Genomic DNA, 11,611 nt, shown 5'->3' with positions numbered 1-11,611 from the left:
CCTTAATTTAAGTTTCTATTAATAATGGAATTGAATTTCAGTCTCTATTGCAGAAATTCAGACCCACTTTCTGGTGAACCTTCGGTTTTGGTGCAGTGCCTTCCTTTCGTCGTTACCCCTTGTTTTCGATTGCAATCAATAATGAATGAGAATTAAATTAGGTTCTGATGGATTTTCGTGTGCCAGCTCTTGAAGTTAATTTGTTAATATGCTATAATAAATAGTTCAATTATAGTAAGTTGCAAAATTAACTAATTATAATCACTTGGAATTTGTGGAAAACGTTTAAAGGATGTTAATCGCCATCGGAGATAATTGATGGCTATTATACTTTATGCAGGGACTAGATGTTTGGTTTAGATGAATAATAAGGGTATTTCATTATTATTCATCGTATAATCTATAGATTATATAGCTTTCACATTTTAAAACAATCCTTTTTTCTTTTTTTTTAATCTAGATAAATATATAAATGGAAACTTTGGTAGCATTTACGCAAGTTGCAATTATTATCCCAAAATCGCCTGCCAAACACATTATAAACCGAAAGCAATCAATTCAATGGACTTGTGGCAATCGGGCAAATCGGGGGGCTTTTGGAAACTGTGGTAGGAGGACATACCAATCACAATGGCAACTGTTTTGCAAACAACAAATGGTCAACATGCAATCGGGCAAACATTTGCATGCCAAAGGCAGGCGAACAACAATTACCATATAAAATTTGAAATGATTAAGCAACAACCACAGCGACAACAACAAAGGCGGCCGGCGAAAAACGAGAACGGAATGGGATTTTATTGTACATGTCCATGTAGATACATAATAAAATGTGCGGAACCTCCAGTGATGCTGACAGCATAATCAGCGTATAATTTGAATAAAATTAAAATATGAATTTGCATGACCCGACCACATCAAAAAAGACACGATGATTATTACCGAGGGATGTGGCAAGTGTTCAACCAAAATTGTTGAACAATATTTATTTATTTTCCCAATGCCAACTTAATCCGTTTTTGGTTATATACAAAATAACTCCATTTTTAGGGTATCACAAAAATGGATTTAGGTAAGAAGGCCACTTGGAAAAAGATTCCCCAGATACATTTCTTTGGGATAAAGGTCTTCAGGCCTAATCATTTTAGGCATTTCCGGGTCCTTCGGCACTGGGATCTTGGGATCAATTATGCGAGGCAACTGAAATTCATAATTTTACTATTAAAGAACAATTGAAACATTTTTAAAAACAATACGTACCTTAGGATTTTTTGGTGGACGTATCTCCTAATTAAATTAAATGAAAATATAATATATACATGTTTGAGAAAACTATGAAATTCTTACCCCAATAGGGGGAATAGGAGGTGGCCGTGGATTGATTAAGCCAGAAACGTCAGGAAGTTCAGGAATTCCAGGAAGATCGGGAATTCCAGGAAGTCCAGGAATTCCAGGAAGACCAGGAATTCCAGGAATACCACCTGTACCACCTATACCTATGTTAGGTATCCCCTAAAAAAATTAAATACATTTTTAATAATATTTCTTCGAGATAATTTGTTATATTTACCGGAAGTGTCGGAGGTTTCGGAATTGTCAGATTTAATCCAGGAATACCACCTATACCTATACCATCTACTTCAGGTATCACCTAATAAAATTAAATACAATTTTAACAAGAAAGGAAGCTAGCTTCGGCCAGCCGAAGCTTATATACCCTTGCAGATAATTCCTATTAATTTACAAATGGCAAAAATGTTAATTTTCCTATTATTTCTCATTAATTTTGCGTTCGTTTCAATGGCAGCTATATGATATAGTAGTTCGATTTAATAAATGATAAAATTAAAATCGAAATTAGAAAATATTTGAAAAGAGTTATGTCCTAGAGTAGAAGAGAATACAATAAAAACCAACGAAGCAATAATTTATTTCCTATTATATTCCCATTAATTTTTCGATCGTTCCTATGGCAGCTATATGATATAGTCGTCCGATTTTGAAAAAATTTTACTCGAAATTCAGAATTAGATAAAAAATGACATTTCCAAAAGTAGGAGGTTATAGGTTTAAAAACACTCAAGATATAATTTTTTTAAAATTTTGTTCCCTGATTATTCCTATGGGAGCTATATGATATAGTTGTCCGATCCGGCTCGTTCCGACTTATATACTACCTGCAATAGAAAGAAGACTTTTGGGAAAGTTTTATCCCGATAGCTTGAAAACTAAGAGACTAGTTTGCGTAGAAACGGACGGACAGACGGACGGACAGACGGACAGACGGACATGGCTAGATCGACTCGTCTAGAATATATATACTTTATGGGGTCGGAAACGTCTCCTTCACTGCGTTGCAAACTTCTGACTGAAATCATAATACCCTCTGCAAGGGTATAATAATATTTCTTCGAGAAAATTTGTTATTTTTACCGGAAGTGGCGGAGGTTTTGGAATTGTCAGATTTAATCCAGGAATACCACCTATACCTATACCATCTACTTCAGGTATCACCTAAAAAAATTAAATACAACTTTAATAATATTTCTTGAGGAATTTTTGTTATTTTACCGGAATTGGCGGAGGTTTTGGAATTGTCAGATTTAATCCAGGAATACCACCTATACCTATACCGTCTACTTCAGGTATCACCTAATAAAATTAAATATAATTTTAATAATATTTCTTCGAGAAATGTTGTTATTTTACCGGAATTGGCGGAGGTTTTGGAATTGTCAGATTTAATCCAGGAATACTATCTATACCTACTTCAGGTATCACCTAATAAAATTAAATACAATTTTAATAATATTTCTTCGAGAAAATTTGTTATTTTACCGGAATTAGCGGAGGTCTTGGAATTGTCAGATTTATTCCAGGAATCTGAATCGGAAAGTATATGTTATTATGTGAGCTTTGCAATTTTAAATACAATACGTACAATGGGAATGGTTGGTAAATTAAATAATTAAATAAAATCAAATTTAATATTACGATTTAGGGGGAAGTGTGGAAAATATATCTATATAAATTAAATTAAATAAAAATTATATAATATGATTGGCAGTAAATTACGGAGGAATTGGTGGTAAAGTCCCAACCTAATTAAATTTAATAAAAATTATATAATATGATTGTCAGTAAATTACGTAGTTCTTACACCGGGAATAATAGGCAAATATTAAATTTATATAAAAATACGTACCGGAGGAATTGGTGGTAAAGTCCCAACCTAATTAAATAAAAAACAAATTTAATAACACATTTTTACGGATTAACTGAAATTCTTACCTTAAACGGGGGAAGTGTAGGAATAGTGATCCCGACAGAAGGTCTGACAGGTGGCTGAAATTAATATTTATACTATAAAAAAACTCTAGGTTTGACAAAAGTACGTACCACAGGACCTGGTGGTACAGGCGGACGCTAATTAAATTAGGTAAAAATTAAATAACAAATAAAAATTGTAGGATTTTCAGAAATTCTTACAACAACAGGGGGACGTGTAGGAATAGTTCCCTCTGGACCAGGCTCCTGAAAGTAATATCTTTACTATAAAAGGAACTCTGGTTTTGACAAAAGTACGCACCACAGGACCTGGTGGTACAGGCGGACGCTAATTAAATTAAGTAAAAATTAAAAAAACAAATAAAAATTGTAGGATTTTCAGAAATTCTTACAACAACAGGGGGACGTGTAGGAATAGTTCCCTCTGGACCAGGTTTCTGAAAGTAATATGTTTACTATAAAAGCAACTCTGGTTTTGACAAAAGTACGTACCTCAGGTTCTGGTGGTACAGGGGGACGCTAATAAAATTAGGTAAAAATTAAAAATCAAATAAAAATGTGAGGATTTTCTGAAATTCTTACAACAACAGGAGGACGTGTAGGAATAGTTCCCTCTGGACCAGGTTTCTGAAAATAATATGTTTACTATAAAAGGAAATCTGGTTTTGACAAAAGTACGTACCACAGGTTCTGGTGGTACAGGGGGACTCTATTTGAATTAGGTAAAAATTAAATAACAAATAAAAATTGTAGGATTTTCTGAAATTCTTACAACAACAGGGGGACGTGTAGGAATAGTTCCCTCTGGACCAGGTTTCTGAAAGTAATATGTTTACTATAAAAGGAACTCTGGTTTTGACAAAAGTACGTACCACAGGTTCCGGTGGTACAGGGGGACGCTATTTGAATTAGGTAAAAATTAAATAACAAATAAAAATTGGAGGATTTTCTAAAATTCTTACAACAACAGGGGGACGTGTAGGAATAGTTCCCTCTGGACCAGGTTTCTGAAAGTAATATGTTTACTATAAAAGGATTTCTGGTTTTGACAAAAGTACGTACCCCAGGTTCAGGTGGTACAGGGGGACGCTAATTGGATTAGGTAAAAATTAAAAAACAAATGAAAAGTGTAGGATTTTCTGAAATTCTTACAACAACAGGAGGACGTGTAGGAATAGTTCCCACTGGACCAGGTTTCTGAAAGTAATATGTTTACTATAAAAGGAAATCTGGTTTTGACAAAAGTACGTACCTCAGGTCTTGGTGGTACAGGGGGACGCTAATTAAACGAAGTAAAAATTAAAAAACAAATAACAATTGTAGGATTTTCAGAAATTCTTACAACAACAGGGGGACGTGTAGGAATAGGTCCCTCTGGACCAGGTCTCTGAAAGTAATACGTTTACAATAAAAGGAACTCTGGTTTTAGCAAAAGTACGTACCACAGGACCTGGTGGTACAGGCGGACGCTAAATAAATTATGTAAAAATTAAATAAATAATTGTTTGTCAATAAATAACGTAATAGGTAATTTTTAAATTTAAAACGTACCGGAGGAGTCGGTGAGGGCCCAACCTATTTAAATTAAAATCAAATTTAATGACACGTTTTTGAGGATTTTATGAAGTTCTTACAACAGGAGGGGGAATTGTAGTAATGGTAATCTCTCGACCAGGCTTGTCAGTTGGCTGAAATAAATATTTTTACTATAAATGCAACTCAAATTTTGACAAAAGGAACTGGACGTGAAATCTGACCCTAATTAAATTAAATACAAGTTAAATAATATTTAAGACAGTAAATTACTTAAATCTTACTATTAAAGAAACTTAATTTTTGTCAAAAATACGTACCGGAGGAATTGTTGTTAGGGGCCTCACCTAATTAAATGAAACTCAAATTAAATAATATGTATGGCAGAAAATTACATTATTCTTACACCGGAAGGAGTAGAAAGTGGTGGCCGTGTATAAATCTGAAATTAATAATTTTGCAATGAAAGAAACTATAATTTTGAAAAACATTCGTACCGGAGGAACTGTTGGTAAGGGCGATGGTAGAGGCGGTAATAAAGTCGGAATCTAATTAAATTAAATGCAAATTAAATAAAGAACTTTAATTTTGACAGAAATACGTACCGGTAAAGGCCAAACCTAGTTAAATTAAAAAAATATTTAAATAATATGTTTGTCATTTACTTATGTAATTCTTACACCGGGAGGACAGGGTCCTTGATAAGGCTGAAATTAATTATTGTTCTTTGAAAGGAAACTTTAATTTTGAAAAAAATACGTACCAGAGGTGGATAAGGCCCTGGATAAACCCATGGATAAGGCCCTTTATAAGGCTGAAATTAATAATTTTGCTATTAAAGGAAACCTCAAATTTCCAAAAAAAAATATGTACCGGAGGCGGAACCTAATAAAATTAAATACAAATTTTAAAATGTTTTTGTCAGTTAATTACGTAATTCTTACACCGGGAGGATAAGGCCCTGGGTATGGATAGATATAAGGCCAAAACTAATAAAATTAAATACAAATTAATTAATTTGATTTTTAGTAAATTACATTATTCTTACACCGGGAGGGTAAATATACGGATACCGCTCTGGATCCAGCTGAAATGAATAATTTTGTTATAAAAGGAACTTTCATTTTAACAAAAGTACTTACCCATGGGAATGGTAACGGACCCTAAATAAATAAAGTACAAATTAAATAATAAGTGTGTCAGTAAATTACGAAATTCTTACAATGGTAGGTTGCGTTGGCTTTGTTTGGTTAATCCTATCTGGCTCCGAAGGAATAACTGGCGGTTTTCCCGTTACTCCCCCTGGTCCATTTATGATAGGACCCTTGCTCGAGTTTTCCGGTATAGGCTTTAAAAATTAGTTTATAAAATTGAAAATAATATGGGAAATCAATTTTCTTACCGTTACTAATTTTTCAGGTGTATTTGTATAATGACCCGGCCTTTCAGTTTCAACATTTTTTTCTTCTTTGTCTTCAGGAATTAAAGGAATAATGAGTGGAACTTCGGGTTCAGTCGTCGTTTTACCATTGAAATTACCTGGTGATTCAGTCGTGAAGCTACTTGGATTTCCTCCCCCCTTTTCCGGAACTAATGTCTTATTAGAACCGTTCCCTGAACAAGGCTATTGAGCAAACAATTTAAATAAATGTAATGGTTAAAGGAACAAGGAAAAATTTGTAGAAGACTTTATCCTGACGTATTATGGATTAATAAACAAGAGAGAACGCTATAGTCGGGTGCCCCGACTATCAGATACCCGTTACTCAGCTAAAGGGAGTGCGAAAGGGATGGAAAAAAACTTTGATCCACCGTAACTTTTTAACGAATGGTCCGATTTAAAAAATTTCTTCTACATTTCGATAGGTATTGATAAACACAATAAAACTGCATTTTTTATTTTCCAAAATATTGAAATTTTTAAAATTGTATATAAGCGATTGTGGGCGTTAGAGGGGGCGTGGCACCCTTTTGAAACAAACTTGCGCTGCGTAGGAACTCCTAGAATCTGCATGCAAAATGTCAATCTTCTAGCTTTTATAGTTTCCGAGATCTCAGCGTTCATACAGACAGACAGACAGACAGACAGACAGACAGACAGACAGACAGACAGACAGACAGACGGACAGACAGACGGACAGACAGACGGACAGACGGACATGGCTAGATCGACTCGGCTAGTGATCCCGATCAAGAACATATATAGTTTATAGCGTCGGAAACGCTTCCTTCTACGTGTTACATACTTTTGCACGAATCTAATATACCCTTTTACTCTACGAGTAACGGGTATAAAAATGTATTAAACCTTACCAAAATCACTGGCTTACTGGTAGTAGTAAGGATGCAACTATCATCGACGGCCACATACGGTGGCACGCACAGAAATTTCGGCATATAGAGAGTAGCCGAACATTCCCACAAAAGGGATATAGCTACGATCCACGCCAGCCACATCTCGCTTGATGAACACCAGTACAGGAACTGATTTAATAATCTGTCACTTATTCATTTTATTTATACATAATCGGAAAGCGTCGCTTTCACATTTACCAAAGTTCAAATAAATAAGCGTGCGAGAAAATTCAATTGGATTTCCAAATTCGTTCTACTCTGTTTTACAAAATACTTCGAGATTGTTTGGTCAACCACATTCTTGGTTCAAATCAATTGATACCTAATTTTTTTCGAAATAATAAATTTTTAAGGAATTTTGTTGAGGAAAACAAATGCATTTTTTTAATAAATCTGTTCAACATTAAAATAAACATTTTAAATATTTTTTACTAACAACAGAAAATAACTCACTGTGTACTTGGCTGCTTGCCAACCATATGGTGGTTAGTAACCGAATCTATAAATGCTAGAACAACACTTCAAGGCTAAAAAAGTTACCTAAAAATCTTGTTTCCAAGCACAATAAAATAACTCACAATCCGGAAGCTAGACATTTGCAATGAATAAATTGGACATATCGAATAAAAGCCCGGAAATAGGCGAATAAATTCAGAGTGATGAAAGAGGGGTGAAAATAGGGAAATTGGCACGCATCAGACGTGTCAAAGTGACAATTCTTTATTTACATATCCCCCCTCTAGCTCGCCGTGATGAATGACAAAAACAACAATGACAGCTCTCATGACTCTGGTCACATTTGCGTGCGAGAGCGACGTGAGATGCATGTAAAAATTCGTAAGGGGGTGTGGAAAAGTGTGGCCATGGCACAGGTAAAAATGGTTTGACATTTATCAACGACAGCTGCTTTACACAGAAAAAAATATTTTCAATTTTTTTTATAATTTTTGTTGTTTTGTAAAAATGTACATGTTGAATTTTTGAAAATGAGTAAAAAAAATTGTCCATTGAAAGAGAATTTAAAATGGTGTTACGCTATTTATTATCTAATTGAATATGAGTAAAAAAAATTTCCATTGAAAGAGTATTTAATATGGTGTTACGCTATTTATTATCTAATATTTCTTCACTCTTTTAAAATAGTTATAGTTATTACTAAAATTGCAAACACTTACGAAACAGATGTATTAAATCCTTATCAGTGAAACAAAATATTAATATGTAAGGCAACCGACCATATGCTCTTTTCCTCGTCATAGGGATCTGTAATCAAATTTTTTTTGTGTACTCCATTTGATATGAAGCCATCAAGTTGTGCACTCTGTTTATTTATCAACAGATTAGCAGGCAGTTTCGGTGACTGTCGCCTTCTCTTTCCCTCGGCCAGTTGTGTCTCTTTCGCTCTGCTGGGTGTAATGGCACATGAAATCGCAATAAACATGACACAGAGCGTAGCAACTTTTGCGGCATGTAGTTAAGTATAACTTACGCCCAGAGCGCTCATAATTCAAAAATTCTGCCTCGAATGGAAGGGGTGATTCAGGGGCGGGGATAGAGGGGTTAAGGAGGCGTGGGGCGTTATGGGGGTGCTCTGGGATTCTGCAAGTAACAGTCACGCTTTTGAGTGTGGGCGTGTGGCGATGGCGACATTGGCGCCTTCCCTGGGGTCTGTTTTGTCCTTTTTCCATTGCCATCTGCCTCGAACTGTGAAATATGTTGCATACTTTTGTGGACACTCTATCTCTCTCCATCTTTATAGCCCCATCCCCATCCCCCTCTTGACTTTTGCGGTTTATTGTAGGCGTGGCGCGTGCCAAACTTAACATACACAATCATTTTTGTGCCACACCATTTTTGCTTTCCACTCACGTCCCAGGAAAATGGTAGCGAGGGGGTTGGTCTGCAGTGGGTGGTAGTTGGTGGTAGTGCGAGTTCCAGTTGGCAAGGTCCTTCGGGTCTGGCGCGTATAAGTTCATAATTCATTCTTTCATTATTATTTTCATTTTCACATTTTCGGTTTTCTTTCTCTTTTTCCTTTGTGGATTCCCCTGCCCGGTTCTTTTCTTTCGGGTTTCCAGTGTCGTTGACAAATTGTTTTAAATTGCATTTTCATAAAAGTTTTTCTTCTTTATCGCAAAAAATTAGTTTTGAAGTTATTTAATAGTAAATGTTGTAAAGTAATCAACTTAATAAATTGGTATTATTGGTATTTAAAGGTTTTTCTGTTTTAAGGGCTTGTCGGTGTTGTAAGCAACAAAAATATGTTTCCAAAAAAAATAATTAAAATATATTGAAGTATCCTATTATTATTCTCAGCTAGAATTGCAAAAGGATGAAATAGCATAAAATATTTTAAATATTTAAATAAACACAGTAAAAACATTTTATTTAAGATTGAGAAAATATCCGTAAAAATTAAGCATAACATCTTAGAAGGAGTTTAATCACCATGACTATTTTAAAACTCTACTGTGTCCCCTTTTTACTTTGTATGGCTATTTCGTAGCTTTGGCCGAAATCGCGTTATTCTATTTACCCGTGCCCAATGAGCCCTGCAGCCCAGCATAGCCCCCTGCCTCCAACCCGATCCCGATTCCGATTTCGATTCCGATTCAGATCCAGATCCAACAAGTCAAAGTCCCCAAACCATCGACGACATTTTGCGTTCGACAGCCGCAGGCAAAGTGGGTGGTTCGATGGGTGGTTCAGTGGGTGATTCAATTGGTAGGGGTGGCAACAACCACAGACGCGTCTTTTGTTTGCTTTGACAGAGGGCGCACCACCCACACTCCCGCGACCCCCTCGATGTTTTGTGTGTGTGTTTTAGTCTGGGTGGCTTGGCTGTTTTGGCTTTGGCGGCTACAGATTTGCTCGCCGGAGCACTAAACTTTTATTTCTTAAATCTGTGAATCGTTTGTGCGCCTCGCTCAAAGTCAATATGCGGGCGCAAATGTACGAAATGATGAGACAGGCATGTCAGTGGAATGGCGTTCACACAGTGAGAAAGCAGTTAGTGATACTAAGTAACAAAATATACCAAAACAAGAGAGAACGCTATAGTCGGGTTGTTGTCCCGACTATCTAATACCCGTCACTCAGCTAAAAGAAGTGCGAACGCGGGTTGGTGTCCCGACTAATAATCGTAACTCAGCTAAAGGGAGTGCGAGGGAGATAGATATATAATTTTTGATTGCGTATAACTTTTTAATGATGATTCCGATTTGAAAAATGTCTTCTACATTTCGATAGGTATAAATATACACAACAAAATTGCATTTATACTCATTTTAAAATCGTTAGTGGGCGATTGTGGGCGTTAGAGGGGGCGTGGCGCTCGGCTAAAATAAACTTGCGCTGCGTAGGAAGCCAAAGAATATGTGTGGGAAATCTCAACCTTCTAGCTTTTGTAGTTTCTGAGATCTCAGCGTTCATACAGACGGACAGACAGACAGACGGACAGACGGACATGGCTAGATCGATTCGGCTAGTGACCCTGATCAAGAATATATATACTTTATGGGGTCGGAAACGCTTCCTTCTTGCTGTTACATACTTTTGCACGAATCTAGTATACCCTTTTACTCTACGAGTAACGGGTATAATTACTAAGCTTAAACGAAATCTCTAAGCTTTTCGCTATATAAAATATCATAAGTTATTAAACAACATTTTTAAGATATTAAATATATCTTTCCGATCTAAATATAAATATTAAATACAAAATATTAAGTTATTGTTTTAGATTTTTAATTAACAAACACAAAAATAGGTATTTACAATTTAAAGAACTGCCATTTAACTTCTTCTTAAATTCCAAAAATTGTATATCATGTTAAAAGAATTCATATTTTTTTATCGAAACCTTTAAATTTTATCTTTTTGTGTAATGATAACGTGGCCCAAACTGGGCCTCTGATTTTCCCAACGCTGGCGCTGCTGTTGCCGCTTCCTGTTTTTTGGAAAATCGGTTTTTGTTGATGCCAGCGCCAGTTGTTTAGCCCCCGACAGCGCAGACTTCAGTTAACCCACAGCCCCCTGATCACCCCACCCCAAAACCACCCACTTCACTCCCAACCACATCCCATCCGTTGGCCGAGCTTCTGTCCAGCAAACAACGACAACCGACAACTGAAGTGGAGTTTTGTTTGTTGTCCGTTTGTCAATTACAAAACTTTTATTGCAATTTACTTTTGTTTCAAGCTCGCAGCAGTCACTTTTACCTAACCCCCCTAACGCCCCCTATCCCAGAAAAAACCCATGCCACCGCCCATGCCCACCCACTTTTGAGGTCGTTTCGATTGCTGTTCGTTGACAATTTCGTTGTTCGCTCGGTTCAAGTATTTAATATAGCACTCGATGAAGTAATATCCATTCGCTTGTTTGATGAATTGTAACGGCCCGATGTTCGAGGACATCAAATAACGATAGATGCCCA

General features: G+C 36.0%; 2 protein-coding genes across 51 annotated transcripts; both read right to left on the bottom strand.

Annotated features, from left to right (window-relative positions):
• Window positions 1-935: 935 nt before the first annotated feature.
• LOC108056961 (uncharacterized) lies at window positions 936-7,313 on the bottom strand. 50 transcript variants are annotated; one of them, XM_070212396.1, is made up of 41 exons: window positions 7,135-7,313; window positions 6,361-6,445; window positions 6,224-6,294; window positions 6,044-6,169; window positions 5,964-5,984; window positions 5,870-5,908; window positions 5,766-5,810; window positions 5,695-5,706; window positions 5,585-5,635; window positions 5,502-5,528; window positions 5,427-5,441; window positions 5,319-5,369; window positions 5,228-5,263; window positions 5,142-5,168; window positions 4,923-4,976; window positions 4,840-4,863; window positions 4,731-4,757; window positions 4,631-4,675; window positions 4,541-4,567; window positions 4,441-4,485; window positions 4,351-4,377; window positions 4,251-4,295; window positions 4,161-4,187; window positions 4,061-4,105; window positions 3,971-3,997; window positions 3,871-3,915; window positions 3,781-3,807; window positions 3,681-3,725; window positions 3,590-3,616; window positions 3,490-3,534; window positions 3,400-3,426; window positions 3,292-3,345; window positions 3,206-3,232; window positions 2,839-2,883; window positions 2,710-2,781; window positions 2,572-2,652; window positions 2,434-2,514; window positions 1,571-1,651; window positions 1,348-1,512; window positions 1,261-1,287; window positions 936-1,200 (listed from the first exon to the last, which is right to left on the bottom strand). In XM_070212396.1, the coding sequence occupies exons 1-41, from the start codon at window positions 7,276-7,278 to the stop codon at window positions 1,069-1,071; spliced, it is 2,124 nt and encodes a 707-aa protein (XP_070068497.1). In that variant the 5' UTR covers window positions 7,279-7,313; the 3' UTR covers window positions 936-1,068. The 50 variants fall into 50 exon arrangements, with proteins under 50 accessions (XP_070068497.1, XP_070068494.1, XP_070068512.1 ...); XM_070212393.1 differs by having other exon boundaries at window positions 6,224-6,445; XM_070212411.1 differs by lacking the exon at window positions 2,434-2,514 and having other exon boundaries at window positions 6,224-6,445.
• A 1,370-nt stretch (window positions 7,314-8,683) lies between these two features.
• On the bottom strand, window positions 8,684-9,047 carry LOC108056955 (uncharacterized). Its single transcript, XM_017141009.3, is given in 4 exon segments — window positions 8,684-8,755; window positions 8,758-8,818; window positions 8,820-8,857; window positions 8,859-9,047. Coding segments are annotated over 4 exon segments (315 nt in total). The 5' UTR covers window positions 9,003-9,047.
• Between the last annotated feature and the right edge of the window lie 2,564 nt (window positions 9,048-11,611).

This window comes from Drosophila takahashii, chromosome 2R (genome assembly GCF_030179915.1).
Source record: "Drosophila takahashii strain IR98-3 E-12201 chromosome 2R, DtakHiC1v2, whole genome shotgun sequence".
NCBI classification, from domain to species: Eukaryota; Metazoa; Arthropoda; class Insecta; order Diptera; family Drosophilidae; genus Drosophila; species Drosophila takahashii.
The sequence above is the reverse complement of the archived record's forward strand: the minus strand, read 5'-3'. Positions and strand labels throughout refer to the sequence as shown.

Coding starts and splice junctions, on each gene's coding strand:
- LOC108056961 (XM_070212393.1), bottom strand. CDS start 7,278: ATGTGGCTGGCGTGGATCGTAGCTATATCCCTTTTGTGGGAATGTTCG. Junction 6,170..6,223: donor CACCTGAAAAATTAGTAACG/GTAAGAAAATTG, acceptor TAATTTTTAAAG/CCTATACCGGAAAACTCGAG. Junction 2,782..2,838: donor CAAGACCTCCGCTAATTCCG/GTAAAATAACAA, acceptor TAATTTTATTAG/GTGATACCTGAAGTAGGTAT.